This window comes from Elephantulus edwardii, unplaced genomic scaffold (assembly GCF_000299155.1).
Source record: "Elephantulus edwardii isolate Elephantulus edwardi_28Jun2011 unplaced genomic scaffold, EleEdw1.0 scaffold00185, whole genome shotgun sequence".
Lineage (NCBI taxonomy): Eukaryota > Metazoa > Chordata > Mammalia > Macroscelidea > Macroscelididae > Elephantulus > Elephantulus edwardii.
The window spans coordinates 2,557,155-2,573,249 of record NW_006399935.1 but is presented as its reverse complement, the minus strand read 5'-3'; the positions used below and the strand labels follow the sequence as shown (position 1 = coordinate 2,573,249).

At 41.9% G+C, this 16,095-nt stretch overlaps 1 protein-coding gene and 2 pseudogenes across 1 annotated transcript in view; 1 reads left to right on the top strand and 2 right to left on the bottom strand.

The window, feature by feature from the left end:
- The window catches only part of LOC102844273 (EGF-like module-containing mucin-like hormone receptor-like 4-like), a 57,484-nt gene that overhangs the window by 21,591 nt on the left and 19,798 nt on the right, over positions 1-16,095 (bottom strand). Inside the window, exons 7-10 of the mRNA XM_006896415.1 lie at positions 12,104-12,211; positions 11,316-11,500; positions 9,164-9,331; positions 5,088-5,282 (exon numbers count right to left, since the gene is read on the bottom strand). Coding sequence (XP_006896477.1) covers positions 5,088-5,282; positions 9,164-9,331; positions 11,316-11,500; positions 12,104-12,211 — 656 coding nt within the window. The remainder of the gene's footprint in view (positions 1-5,087; positions 5,283-9,163; positions 9,332-11,315; positions 11,501-12,103; positions 12,212-16,095) is intronic.
- LOC102866806 lies at positions 2,123-2,919 on the bottom strand (annotated as a pseudogene).
- LOC102845905 lies at positions 15,671-15,909 on the top strand (annotated as a pseudogene).

Genomic DNA, 16,095 nt, shown 5'->3' with positions numbered 1-16,095 from the left:
TACAATCCCTCCTCCCGAGTCCCCTCCACTCAGCTGCCTTCATTCTGGACTCCTGTCATGACAATATTTTGAACAGGACGTAGTTTACTCCACAACACATCCTGAGTTCTGCTGAGCTCTATACTTCTATTTCCAATGGTCTGTTGACTCTCTCCACTCTTGTTTCTGATAAGCACTTCCAGCTTAGAAGATTTAAACTCACCGTTTCTCCTTTCCCAAACCTGTTCCTCATTCTCTAGCTTCATTAATGACATCACCATCCTTTGACTCAGTCTCCCGAAGTAGAAACCTCAATGTCACTCTTATGTCTTCTTTCTATTTCCACTTTACTATTTCCATATTGATTCAAGACACAAGTTCAGTCAATTTCATTTCCTAAACATTTTAAAAATCAGACTCGCCTTTTCCTTGCTTTATAATTTCACGAACTCTTAAAGTTACTCTTTCTTATGCTACTTTCATCTTGTTTCAACTTCTTCTTGTTGTTGATTGCCTTTGAGTCGAGCACGACTCATAGCAATCCTATGAACAAAAGGCCTGAAGCCCCTCTACAACTATTGACATTTATCAAAGTTTGTAGAGTTTCCTGAGGCATGTTATTTAGGAATTGGATGCCACTCCTGCTTCCAACTTTACCATCACCTTATTTGACTTTGAAGGTTCCACAGTCTTTAATAAAATACAGCTTAATTGGACACACATAAGGTTGCCATAAGTTGATGTTGAATCAGCAATTGGATTTGTATAGTGTCTCTCAAGGGGAAAATAATGTTTTGTAAAGTCCTGTTTGTAGGACCAAAGTCTATTAGGATTAAAAGGATATTTTGAGAGCACCTAGCTCTATTTCTGGAAATTAGATGATCATGGCCATGATGAAGATAAAAGTGAATAATTTTCACTGACTGAGCACTCCATATGATTACTATTTTTTTTCTTTTTTGAGAAAACTTCATATTTATAATTAGCCAGCTGGACTCAGTTTAGATGATCCCAATTTTGTTAGCAACATCCAAGACATCATAGTCAGGAGTAAGTCAAACACAGGCCTCCTTTTCTCCATCAGGCTTGATCAAGGTTTTGACCTTGACCACATCAATGTCATAGAGCTTCTCCACCACTTGTTTGATCTGGTACTTGTTGGCCTTTACATTCACAATGAACACAAGTGTGCTGTTATCTTCTACTTTGTTCATGGCTGATTCAGTGGTCAGCAGAAACTTGATGTTGGCACAGTGGTCAAGCTTGTTTTCCCTGGAGACATTCTTCTGGGGATACTCGGGCTGCCTTTGGAGCCTTGAGCTTTTCAGGCAGCCAGAAGGTGTGCGACCTGTGGATCTTCTTTTTTTTTTTTTATGGCTGTAGATACCCTTCAGGACGCCTCCTTGGGGTTTAACACCTTTGCTTTGGCTTCAGTTTTGGGAGGGGTAGGGTTTTTCTTCTTTGCTTTTGGCACCATCTTCGTGAAAAGGATAGTCTATATTCCTGTTATGTTCTGTATTCCTCAGCTCTTACTAGAGCCTTAAGACTAGGTTCCTGGTTTAAAGAGGAGGTTTAGGAAAGGGAAGCAACTTCAACAATGCCATTTAGCAAGTGGGGTTAAGAGTATGACTCTGAAACTATCTATGACAATAATTATTTTAAGATGAAGAGCTAAGATTCAAGTGAACAGCAGCAGTGTGGCAAAGCAACTCTCCATAAAAGAAGAACCAAGCCTGCCTCCTTCCCGAGAGGGCATTGGTGGCTCAGTGGTAGAATCTCACATTCTGCCCAGGGCTACTGGACAATGCATCACATGCTCAGCCTTCACCATCTATCAGTAGAGGGTTGCATGTTGCTCTGATGCTGAGCAGGTGCTTTTTTTTGTTGTTGTTGTTGTTGCTCATTTTTTAAAATCCATTTAATTAATTCAGAAGCATAGTTGGTTTTCATTTACAGGTTCCTTGAACAGCAATCTTCTCTGGCAGCTGCAACTGCTTCTAGCAATTGCTCCTGGAAAGGGTAGGAATAAATTACCTGTGCGAGGGATAGGAAGTCTCAGATTACAATCTCTCAAAGAGTGAAAAGGACGACTGGCACTCCAGGCCCCATAAACCCCACTCCTATCCACAAGAAAGCAACCGCATCAGGAGCCGCTGCTCTGTTTTGCCGTCAGTCTCTTGTCTCTCTCTTCAGCGATGCTAAATCGAATGCTCTTACCCCTGGACAGGGAAATGCAAGGTTTGTTACTTTTGCTGAGGACAAAAAATGTTGGAGAGACCGGTGGCAAAGCTGTGGCCATTGGCATCCTTCACATGCTCAACATCAAAAGAACCAGGATGTCTTTCTCTGTTGGTTGATTACAACAACGTGGCCAAGATTTGCTCCACCAGTCACCATACACACATTGCCAGGGTCCAGTGTGATGAAGTTGGTTATCTTGCCTGTTCTTAAATTGATCACTACTGTGTCATTCACCTTGATGAGGGGATCTGGGTAACAAACGGTTCTAGCATCGTGAGTCACCAAGTGTGGGATACCCTTTGCACCTACAAACATCTTCCTCACTTTGCACAGCTTGTACTTTGTCTCTTCAGGTGTAATATGATGAACAGCAAAACGACCCTTGGTGTCACAGATGAGGCAGAAATGCTCACTTGTCTTCTCAATGCTGATGACATCCACGAATCCAGCAGGATATATGATATCTGTGTGACTCTTGTTGTCCACTCTGATGAAACGCTGCGTGCATATTTTCTTCACCTCATCTCCACTCAGTGCCTATTTGATCCTGTTTCGGAGGAATTTTATAAGAGGAAGACATTCTCTGAGCTTGTGGAGACCTGCTGATGGACGAGGTGCAAAAACTCCTGTGAGCTTGTCGATCATCCGATGCTTAGGCGCTGTAACTTTCTTTAAGTGTTTCTTGGGACTTCGGGCCATGGCAAACACCAGGAAGGAACCTGGACAGGTTTTAGTAGATCTTCCAGAGTGAGAAGGGCTAGGAAGAAAGCCTACTCAGTTAAATCTCCCAAATCAGCCAATGAACACCCAATGGATCACATCATCTGATCTGCAACTGACCAAGGTGACGATACAGGATGGGCAGTGTTTGTTCTGATGTGTGTGGTCTTGCTGTGAGTTGAGGGTTGGCTGGATGGCAGCTAACAACCACAAAAACAACACCTCCCCCATTCCAGCATTTAGAGTTGTTACTAGAAAATTATCTCCTCAACCAGAGACTATATTTCCCATGCTCCTTTGCAGTAATGTGGGACCATGTGAGTTCATTCTAGCCAATAGATTATGAAAGGAAGTCTATGTGAAACCTATATTTAGACCGGTCTCTTTGGAGGGAGTCTTAGAACAGAACAAGGAAACTCTGTATGATTCAAAATCAAAACAGGAGTATGTCAATGATGCGTCCTGTCTCTATACCTTTTCACTCTGTATACAGAACAGATCATTAGAGAGGCTAGCCTTTATGAGGAAGAATGTGGCATCAGGATTGGAGGAACGCTTGTCAACAACTGTGTTATGCAGATGACACAACCTTACTTGCTGAAACTGTAAATGGCCTGAAGCATTTGCTTCAGAGAGCCAAGGACTGCAGTCTGCAATATGGGTTGAAGCTCAGCTTCAAGAAAACAAAGAATCTCACCACTGGGCCAATTGGTAGCATCATGATAGATGGAAAAGAGATGGAAATTGCTAACAATGTTAGCTTGCCCAGTCCCACAGTCAACACTCTTGGCACAAGCAGTCGGGAAATCAAAAGATGAATTGCTCTGGGAAAGGCTGCTGTCAGGACCCTCTCTAGAGTGCCAAAGAGCCAGGGTGTCAGTCTAGAGACTAAGGTGCACCTGATCCAGGCCATGGTCTTAGAAATTACTTGCTATGCATCAGAGAGCTGGACAATGACCAAGGATGACAGGAGAATTAATTGATTCCTTTGAGTTGTGGTGCTGGAGAAGAGTATTGAATATACCATGGACTGCCAAGAGAACTAACACATCTATCCTGGAGAGGGTGAAACCAAGCTGCTCCTTGGAGGCAAGGATTTTGAGACTTCATCTCACATACTTTGGGCATGTAGCCAGGAGGGACCAGTCTTTGGTGAAGGATATTATAGACCCTTCCAAAGATGGATTGACACAATACCTGAGATAATGAGGGTAGGTGTGTGAGAGACAGTGAGATTGGCTCAGGATAGAGCAGGGGTCAGAGCTATTGTGCACAGGGTTGCTATGAGTCATAGTTGACTCAATGGCACAAAACAATAACAACATCAAATTCCAACATGCTTTTCTCCTATTTGGCCCACGTGGAAAGCTCCCTGGGGTATCCTTGAGAGCTTTAAATGGAATATGGCAGGTTTACATTACTCTGAGGTGGAGGATAGACATCCTGCAAACATGTCGACCCCTTGCTGATATTCAAGTGACAAATTAATTACTGTGTGCTAAGGAGTGTCACTGAGTGTTGCAATGACTAAACATTCAGCTGCTGACAGAAAGATCAATGGTTCAAATCCAGTAAGAGGTGCCATAGAAGAAAGACTTTGGGACTTTCTTCTGTAAAATCATAGCTATTGAGAGCCTTACAGAGCATAGTGATGTTCTTAAAATACATGGGGTCACCATCCTTCAGTTTGTTGTTGTTGTTGTTATGTGCCGTCGAGTCGTTTGTGACTCATAGTGACCCTATGCACAACAGCCCTAAACCGTGCTCTATCCTGTGCCAATCGCACTGCCTCTGACAAACCCATCCCGATTACCCCAGTCACTGAATCAATCCATCTCACAGAGATGGCCATATTTCAAAATCAACTAGATGGTCACACATTTTATTGCATTAAGGCCCTGGAATTTTGCAGGAATTATTTGTTATAGCAGCTAATGCTACTCTAACTCCATCAGCCTGACTCTGTCACTTGGCTAACTGTCCTCTCAGAACATGTGGATCTTGTTCAGAGTTTAACAGAACAGAGTTGAAGTGGGGAGCCTGGTTTCCCTGTCCTTTTGGATTATGGCTCCTTTCCCTCATCTTTCCTTAGGTCAAGAGAGCTAGGTGTCGTCATGACGAAGAGTGATTTGGTTGAAACGTCCTACCTCCGGCTCAGTTTTCTCAATCCCCGCGAGGAAGAGCAGGTGGGCCAGGAAGAGGCAGATGGAGAGCTGCAGGTGCAGCGAGGTGCTGGTGTTCTGGATGGGCCGGCACAGCAGGAAGGTGAGGGCCGCCAGGAGGAGGCACAGCAGGGAGAGGCTCAGCCCCACGTGGGTGATCATGGTCAGCACTGGGTCCACCTGTGAGCCGTGATGGGAGTGTTACTGGACAGACAATGGGTCTTTTCACCGTCTATTGCTTTCCTGAGTATGATGGAGGCTAACGAGACACGCACTTGATTTACAGATCTGGAAGGCAGTGAGATAGTTCTCCAAGTCTTGCCTCTCTCCATATGGTCAGAGATTTTATGCCTTAATCTGCTATTACTATACTTGACATGTTATCCCTGTGTTCAAGGTTACAGGGCTTATCCGTCTGAGAAGGACAATTCACATGTTGTTAAGTAACTTAAGTTTCTATAGTATCCAGTACAAACAATGCCTCTGAAATACATTGCAATCTCTTCCTGAAGTTAAAAGGTTTCTTATTTGGGAAAGTGATTTGCTTTTTTTGGAGATAAATGGTCTTTTTCATATCATCATGGGGATTGTCCCTTACCTTTCCAAACATTAACATTTGTCCAGGTTATGAGATTGTAGTCTAAGACGGGGGTTTTAATGGCCTCACATCAAACTATTTACTACATCAGCTCAGCTACTTTGCAGGAATATAAAAACACAGAGAAGTTAAACATGAGTCTAGAGATATGGAGACAAACAAGATACTAACCTCATTACAGAGACGTTACCAGCAACATAAGCTGAACCTCAAACAACAGGAAGCTAAAGTTTGTTGCAAATAAGTTAACCAGTAATGAAAATAAAGTTCAAGCAGAAGGAAAAAACATGTGCTGTAATGAAAAAACAGTCCTGAACTTTATTAATGCTATTCCTGGTGGCTTAGTGGTAAGGAGTTGTGCTGCCAACCCAAAGGAATGAGGTTCAAATCTACTGGACAGATGAGAAGTCTCCTCCCGTGAGATTTACTGTCTCTGAAAACTCACCAGAGGGTCAGACAAGGGTAGGTTCCAACTTGACAATTGACACAACAACCACAACAATAATCCTTCGGGAGGAATCTGTTCTGTTTCTCACCTTAGCAGTTACGGCCCTGATGGTGAGACGGGGTTCGTAGCTCAAGGATCTCACAACAAAATTAACGAACCTTTCTGACGTGGCTTTTCCATTGTCACAACAAAGTCTATTCTGGTGACAAAGTGTCTCTGAAAGGTAAATACCTGGAGACTTGCTTTTGTAAATATTACAGGTTAGAAAATCCCATGGTGCCCTCATGTAATGAAATTCTTTGCACCATGGGATTGTTATGCATTGAAATCAGTGGCACCTAATACAACATGAAGGATGCAAACTTGTTGGAAAAACTGAATTCCCTAGCCCAGAGCTGCTCAATAGGACTATCTTGTAAGCCTCATATGTAAATTAAATTTTCAAATACTCTGGTAGTCTAATGGCGAGCAGCTGCACTGCAATCCGAAAGGAACTCAAGTCTAATCCACCAGATGCTCCAATGAAGAAGGATGGACAATCTCCTCCTGTGGGATTAACTGCCTCTGAAAACCTGCTGGAGGGTCAGCTATGGGTTGGTTTCAACTCAATGTTACACAACAAAAACAACAACAACAACAACAGTAACCGACATTGACAATGAATGTAAAAAATGACAGGCAGAATGAATGCCATGTTTTTATTGTGTGTGGTGGTGGGCCATGTACAACAGAACCAAACACTTCCACTCCTGCAGCATCCTCACAATCTGTGCTGGGCTTCCGTTCATTGCTGCAGCCACTTTGTGAACCCATTTCACCAACAGTCTTTCTCTGTTTTTGTTGATCTGCTACTTTTCCAAGCATGACGTCAATCTTCAGGCAGCAGTTCCTCCTGATAACATGACCACAACACCTGAGGAGAAGTTTTGGCATCTTCCCTCTTAAGGGCACTCTGGCTGCATGGCCTAGTGGGTAACGGATTGAACTGCCAACCCAAAGGCAGGCAGTTCAAATCCACCAGTTGTTCCGTGGGGGAAAGATGAGCAATCTCTGAAGACCCAGTGGAGGCTCAGCTCTGAGTAGGTCCACAGCTATGAGTTTAAGTTTGTTTTTGGTGTGTTCAATATTCCTTGCCCAACCACAAATCAAAGATGTCAAATTTTCTTTGGTCTGTCTCAATCGTTGTCTGACTTTCACAAGCATTTGTTGCTGCTAGGTGCCATCAAAGCAATGACAGCTCTGTGTCCCTGTGAACAACAGACCAGATCCTTGTCCTATGCTGTGCCATCTTTGGGATCACTGTCATGTTCAAGTCCATTGTTTAGTTACTGTGTCTGTCAATCCAGCTCATTGAAGGTCTTCTCTTTTGTTGACCTTCTAGGTTTCCCATCATACTGTCTTTTTACAAGGTCTGGCCCTTCTTCATAACTTGCATTGGAGGTGCTTGAAAAAGAAAATGGCTTTGGCTAGGTACATCTTGGCTTTCAAAGTTACAGCTTTGCCTTTTAGCACTTTGAACAGGCACTTTGTGCACATTCTAATACACTATTTTCCATGAGTGTAGACCATGGACCCAAGCAAGAGGAAATACTTGACAACTTCAAACTTTTCTCCATTTTTCACTTTGGTTTTTATTGATCCAGTTGTGAAGATTTTGCTTTTTTCATGTGGAGGCGTAATCCATTCTGAAGGCTACAGGCTTTGGCCTTTATCATCAACTCTTTCAGATCATAACTTTCAGCAAGTAATTTTGCATCAAAGACTGCTCATCAAGATAAATGAAGAAAAGATCGAACGTGCCAAGGATTTTACTTTACTTAGATCCTCCGTCAACACTCAGCAGTATAGAATTCAATGAACTTACTGCATTGACAAATCTACTACAGAATCCTTCAAGTTCTAAAGAGCAAAGGTGCCATTTGAAAACATAAGGTGTATCTGACCTAAGAGATGGTATTTTCAATAATAGCTTTTTAAACATAAGGAAGTTAGATCACAAATAAGGAAGAGAGAAGATTTTATGTCTTGGAATTTTGATGTTGGTGAAAAAGAATCGAACATACCATGAACAATCAAAAGGAAAAAAAGGATCAATTTTGAAAGAAGTGCAATCAGGATGATGAGGCTTCATCTTATGTACTTTGGACATGTTACCAGAAAGGGCCAGTCCCTGGAGAAAGATACCAGGTTAGTGAAGTATAAAGTAAAAAAAAAAAGAGGAAGACGTTCAAGGAGATGCATTAATATAGTGATTGCAGCAATGAACTCAGCGATTGTGAGGATGGTGCAGGCCCAGGGATTGTTTTCTTCTATTATTAGTAGGGTTGCTGTGAGTCAGAACTGACTTGGTGGCATTTCTCAGCAACAACAAATGCACCTCTGTGTTGGATGTATCAACATTCTCATTCCTATTGGGAGAAGTCTGAGCTGTGAGTTCTACACTGATTTTCAGAGTTCCCCAAAGGAAAGCTTCAGCTGCTCGCCATGGTGACTGGCTTGACAACACTCTCTGTATCGGTCTCTATCCCTTTCCTATTTCACTTACAAAGGCCTTTATTTGTATTTTCTGTAACCACCTTTCAAAGAGATCTTGGAAAAAGTACAGTCAGAGGGTTCCTTGGAGGCAAAGATGATAGAGCTTCATCTCTCATACTTTGAGTACATTGCTAGGAGAGTCTATTCTTTGGAGAGGGACATCATGCTTGGAAAGGTGGAAGGTCGGTGAAACAGAGGAAGACTCACAATTGGCTGGACTGACACGATGACAGCTACAATGGGCTTGAGTGTGTCAGAAATTCTGAGAATGGCACAGGATCGGACAGGATTCAGATCTGTTGTTCATAGGGTCACTGTGTGTTGTACTCCACTCAACGGCATTTAACAATAACAACAACAAGAACCACCTTTCAAACAAGCATCTTGAGTTCTTATCTCAGAGTGTTTTTCTAAGAAACGGAGCAGATAACGTCACAACCTCTTGGAAACAATGAGGTTCCCAGGAGAGGATCTTGGTACCTGCGGTGTAAGAGCCATGAGAACAGCGAAGCTGGACAGATGGAAGCACTGGCACTTGGTGTAAGAATCGTTGCTGCCTGCACGGAAGCAGCCCTCCCTTGACCAGCTGCCTTCTTCCATTGATTCATCCCAGTAGACACAGAAATGTCTTGCTCTTTCATTAACAGGCTGAAAAAAGAATAGCACAGAAGTGATTTTATTTCTGACTTATTATTTGAACTGTATAGAATAATCACAGATGGGGTATATTTGAATTGGAAAAATCTTGCTATTTTGAGCACTTCTGGGAAAAAATTTCACACCACCATCCAGATTATATCTGAGGATTAGTCTTCATTAGTTCTCTCCGTCTTATGGTCATTCCAGTCCCCTGAGTGTTGACCCTTATGAACTGCTTAGCTCAGGCTCTTTCCTGGCTGGATTCAAGTGGCTTTTACCAATGAGAAAGCCTGATGTGACCTTCTTGGGAAAAGCAGTCAGTCATTTCATTAAGGCCATTTCCACATCATTAACCACATCTGTCTGATGCCAGAGAGTAGTGGGTTGAGTGTTTCTATGATGATAGAAGCTATACCACCTGTATTTCAAACACCAACAGGGCCACCAGTGCTGACTAGGTTTCAGTTGAGCTTCCAGACAAAGACACACTAGGAAGGAAGATATAGCAACCTACTTCTTAAAATTATGTTTAGTTAGTTGCCATCCATGTATAATGGAAGAAAACCTTGTTTGGTCCTGTACCATTCTCACAGTCTCTGCAATATCAGAGCCTCTATTTGTGGGTTGTTGTTGTGTGCTGTCAAACTGGAACCGACTCATAGCTGACCCTCCAGTGGATTTTCAGAGACAGTAAATTTGTGGGAGGAGATTTCCCATCCTTCTCCAGCAGAGTTGCTGGTGAGTCTGAACCACGTGCCTCTGGGATTGCAGCACAGCTTCTTACAAGTAGGCCACCAGAGTTTCCCCTTATTTGTGGGTATTATGCTATCAGAGAGTTGGACAATGACTAAGGAGGATAGAAGGAGAATTGATGCCTTTGAGCTGTGGTGCTGGAGAAGAGTATTGAGGGTACCATGGACTGCTAGGAAAACAAACAGATTCATACTGGAAAGGGTCAAACTGGGGTGCTCCTTGGAGGCAAGGATTCTAAGGCTCCGTCTGACATACTTTGGACATGTTGCAAGGAGGGACAGGTCCTTGTAGAAGGCCATCATGCTTGGTAGGGTGGAGGGACAGCGCAGAAGGGGAAGGGCCCCTATGAGGCGGATTGATTCAGTGATTGGGGTAATCGGGATGAGTGTGTCGGAGACAGTGCAATTGGCACAGGACAGAGCAGAGTTTAGGGCTGTTGTACATAGGGTCACTATGAGTCGCAAGCGACTCGACGGCACATGATAACAACAACATCCTATCTAGAGTTTCCCTTAGCCAGTGAAAACCTGTGGATCACAAAATATTGTGACTTTAACTTATCTAGGAAAAATCATCATGAAAGACCAATTACTAAAAAAGAACATCATGTTTGGTAACATGGAGGTACAGCAAAGCTCAAGTAATCACTCGGTGAAGTAGGTAAGATTACAGTGACCACAACAGTGGACTCAAGCAAACCAGTGATCATGAAGATGGGATGGGACATGACAATTTTGCTCTGTTATATATAAGGTCACCATGAATAGGAACTGAATTGACAGCAACTAAAATGCCCACTTTCGATTGGACAATCTCTCCTCTATCCCTCGATATCTTATACTATATTCAATAATTCTAGTTCCTATGTGATCTTTTCAAAATTAAATGTGCTGATGACTTTCCACTGTCTTTGAGTGAGTCAACTCCCTTGGTACCTCTTTTAACTCTAAACCATCAGAGTTGGATTCAATATCAGAATGCTTGTAATATACCTTCATTCCTTTAAGACACCCTAGATGAAGTCCTTGGTGCTGAATACAAATCAGACTGAACTTCTCACTTAAAGGTTGGAGGTTCAAGTCTACTCAGACTTGAGGAAGAAGAGGTCTGGTGATCTAGTCACTAAAAATCAGTCAATAAAACGCAGTTCTACTTTGACACATGAGGGAAATACTCAGAGTTGATTCAATGACAAGTGGCCTTATTATTTTTGATAGAACCAGAACTTGATTTTGCTCACCTGAGTATGTTTAAAGACCAGGACCACAGGTTTGGACAGGTAAATCTTTTTCTTCAAACCAATGGTGCCACTCAAGACATAAGAATCCAGTTTTACTTCCTCCAGTCCTTTTGTGTCATTAAAGTAGGATCCATTGAGAACATCCCCAAGTGTTTGATAAGTGATCAGTGCTACAGCACTTTGATCTGCAATTATAGGAGAAAAACCAATTTTGTATGCTTTTCATAATTTGGGGTTGTGGTACACTAGTTGTCTTGTGTGATAGTTATAAGAAAACTTAATGCATAGTAAAAAAATGACCCTTGTAGGTCCCATCAATTTCCCATGTAATATAGTATATATGGTTTTAAGTGCAGTGGTTTTCACTGAATATTATAAGAGATGTTGCCTATTGGTAGCAGTATTTATTTTCTTGATGTTGAGACATACTCCAAATTGAAGATTGTTGTCTTTGATCTTCTGCAGCAAGTCTTCCAAGTCTTCTTCACTTTCAGCAAGCAAGGTTGTGCCATTTGCATAGCACATTTGCATAAATTTGTTGAGGAGTCTTCCACCAATCCTGATGCCACATTCTTCTTCAGAGTTCAGCTTCTTGAATGATTTTCTCAGTGTACAGATTCAATAGGTGTGGAGAAATGAGACAGCCCTGACACACACTTTTTCTGGTTTTAAACTGTGCAGTGTTTCCTTACTCTGTTCGCAAATATTGATTAACGATAAAAAAAAAAGTGTATGTGAATGACTGCATGAAAACTGATTAAAAAACCAAACCCAAACCAAATACATACTTGTAATAGTTTCTTTGAAAACATCAGTGCAGTCGATTTCCAGTGTGCTATTCCCAGCCTCCAAAGTAGTTCTCTTGTTTTTCTCATTGCATCTCATGACATCATACTCTGAAACATAAAAAAAAGGCATATCACATTTTTCTCATGCCTAAGCCTTGTTGAAGAACTCTATTCTTTGGGAAATGCAATACTAATGATTTAATCACCAGCATTCTTCAAAAGGGCCTAAACAATTTGCATTGGTCACACATCCCAAGATGATATGGGATGTTCATGCTTCCTGGAGCTAGCTGGCTCTGGAGTGTGTCAGCTAAGTCTGTACTACTGAACACTTAAAGAGAAGAAAACATTTAACAATGCCCACCGGAATGCTGACTAAGGGGAGAACTTCATTTTTGAAAGATAACCATTAAATATTTCCAAAGGAACAATTAACAGGGAGTATATTGGAAAGGTACCTGGAATAAACTTTCTCAGTAATGCAAATACAAGATCTGACAGCAGGTCACTGTTATAAAAACTTCATGGGGAGCTCTGGTGGCCTAGTGGCAAGAAGCTGCAACTACAATCCCAGAGGTGCACGGTTCGAATCCACCAGATGCTCTGCCAGGGAAGGGGGGGCAATCTCCTCCAGTACCAGTCAGATCTGATTTGACGGTACACTCACACAATAATAATAATAAAAAACAAACAAACTTCAAATACACTGAATTTGTCTCTGGAGAAGTTAGAAAATGTGTCTGAGAGCTATGACAAAGATTATTCATTGTTGCTGTACCTGGTCACCCTTTTCTTTCCTTGTGAGTATATGCATAACATAAAATCTATTCCCATACAATTAATTATGATGCATACTCCTCAAATTTAAGCTGAACACAAGTAATTTTCCAGCCTGTCTGGCAGCTAAGAGGGGAGCCTTGCAATGATTTAAAGGTCGATAGAAGGGACACCAGAAATGTTGTGTGATAACTGAGGCTCCAACAGAGACTTGTACACCAATGTTCATAGCGGCATTATTCACCATTGCAAGAAAGTGGGAACAGCTCGGATGTCCAACCACAAAAAAATGGATTGAGAAGTTGGTACATTCATACAATGGAATACTACGCAGCACGCAGGAGCAATGATTTTGTAAATTACTATCTAACTTGGCGAGCATTACGCGGAGTGAACCAACTCAGTCCCACAAAGACAGATAGTGTGTAAAACCATTATTGTGGAATGAGTATGAGAATCCAAGGGGAGGGAGGGTGGAAGCAGAGAGGTGGGGTGGGTGTGTGGGGTGTTAATCAGAGGATTGCGCAATTGCGGGGGTGGTGTTGATGGTGAAGGTGAAGGAAATGGGAGGGCTCTGTGTGAAAACCAATGTACTTGAACTTTGTCAATAAATCAATATTAAAAAAAGAGAAATATGCGATAAAGAGAATGACTAAGCCTCCTGTTTTTCCTCTTTACCGCTTCTCGCTAACTGGACGTGGAACTAGAGCTGCCATCTTGGAATATAGATGGACATTTGAACATTGCAGATGGCCAGGTTTGGGGTTACCTGGGAATTGCTGACTCATTAGCCTTTGTTTCTTAAATCTGTTAAAGGAATAGATCTCTGTCCGTATAAGCCATATTTCAGTCTTTGATATACCTATAGATCTTGTCTCCCCATACAGAAACTGAGTTTGCATGGAAGTCATCAACATACTGTGGTGACTGAATACATTGCATGGTTAAAAATTTGGAAAGGTATGTGCTAGAGTTGTATTCTTCACCATATTTACTCAATCTGTGTGATGAACAAATAATCTGAGAAGCTAAATTATGTGAAGAAGAATGTAGCATTAGGATTGGAGAAAGACTTATCAGTAATCAGCATCATGTTGCTATTTTTGTTGTTAGGTGATGTCAAGTTGAGTATGACTCATAGTAACCCTATAAACAAAAGATCTGAACCCTGTTCTGTCCTGCACCATCCTCACACATCCTGACACACAAGAGCCCATTGCGGCAGTCACCCTGTCAATCCACCTAGTTGAAGGTCTTCCTCTCCTTTGCTGACCCTCCACCCTTCCCAGCATCACATCCTTTCAGGGAATAGCCCCTCCTAGCTACATGTCCAAAGTATGTGGGGCAAAGCCACATCATTCTTGCCTCCAAAGAGCACTCCAGGTGCACCCTCTCTAAGACATCTGTTTGTCCTCTTGGCCGTCCATGGGATGTTCAGTGCTCTTCTCCAACACCACAGCTAAAAGGCGTCAATTCTTTTTCTGTCATCCTTATTCATTGTCTAGCTCTCAGATGCATAGCAAGTGATCGGAAAGACTATGTCCTGAAGCACACACACCTTGGTCTTCAAACTGTCATCATTATTCCTCAATGATCTGGAGAGGTCCCTAACTGCAGGTTTTTCCAGTGCAATGCATTCCCTTATTTCCAGACTTCTGGTGCCAAGAGTGTTAATTGTGGATTCAAGCAAGATGAAGCTGTCGACAGTTTCAGTCTCCTCTCCACCCATCAACACAAGGAGGATACAATCTTGCTTGCTGAAAGTGAAGAAGACTTGACACATTTATTGATGAAGATCAAAGACCATAATCTTCCACGTAGATTATGTCCTAACATTAAGAAAGTAAATGTCCTCACAAATGAACTAATTAGCAATATCATGATAAACATAGAAAACAGAGTGAAGTTTCAAGAATTTTATTTTACTTAGATCCATAGCTCATGGAAACAGCAGCCAAGAAATGGAAGGATATGTTGCCATTGGGGTGATGTACAGTAAAACCTCTTAAAAATGTCAACAAGCAAAGCTGTCACTTTGAGGACTAAGATGCCCTTTGCCCGAGTAATAGTATTTTTAATTGCTTCTTTTTAAAAAATGTTATTTTATTAATTTTAATGAACATTTACAGAGATTTTGGATTTCCATTCATTCATTGTGGCACTTTTCTCCCTGCCCAGCCCTTCCCCCACCCCAGTTTGTCCCTCTCTTTGAAAAGCAAAAGAAAAATTCCTTCTTTGGTATATAATCCCCTGCACCCCTCCCACCTTCTTATGCATGTGAGAGTTGGGCAGTGAATACAGAGGACTGCAGAATTAATGAATTTGAATTGTGGTGTTGGCAAAGAATTTCAAGCATGCCATCGACTCCTTGGAGAATGGATGTGTTTACGTTGCAGCAGTTGTAGTCAGAAGGCTCCTTAGAAGCAAGGAGGATGAGACTTAGCCTCCTCATCATTTAATTTGCATGGAGAGATCATTCCCTGACAAAGGATGTTATGTTTGGCAAAAAGAGAGGGAAACTCTCATTGAGATGGATTGACAGTGACTACAACTATGGGCTCAAAAGTAGCCACAAATGGAACATAACTTGGCAGTGTTTTACTCTTTCGTGCAAAAAGTGGCTAAGTGTTGGATCTGACCTGATGACAACAACAAACACACACGCTATAAATATGTGACTTTTCTATCAATGATCTAAGCTGCCAATTCAAGAAGCTAAAACACTAAAGGCTTATTAAGCCTAAAGACAGTAGAATGCAGCCTTTCTGGTGGTGACCTCCGCATGCCAACATGCTTCTCGCAAAGGATCTCCTTCATCTGTCTCCAGAAGAGGAGAAGAGGAAACGCAAGAAGAAACCCCTGGTGCATCCTATTTCACGGATGTGAAATGTCCAGGATGCTATAAAATCACCATGCTTTTCAGCCATGCACAAACAGGAGTTTTGTGTGTTGGCTGCTCCACTGTTCTCTGTCAGCCCACAGGAGGAAAAGCAAGGCTTACAGAAGGATGTTCCTTCAGACAGAAGTAGCGTTAAGAAAGAAAAAAATCAAGATGAATGGAGATTATCTCAATAAACAGAATTTTGGATCTACATCTCCCTCCAAATTTTGGAGATATATTTATAGATATATATTTATTTATTCTCCCATTCATTCATTGTTGCACATTTTCCTCCCTGACCGTCCCTCTCCACCCCCAGCTTGTTTTTCTCTTT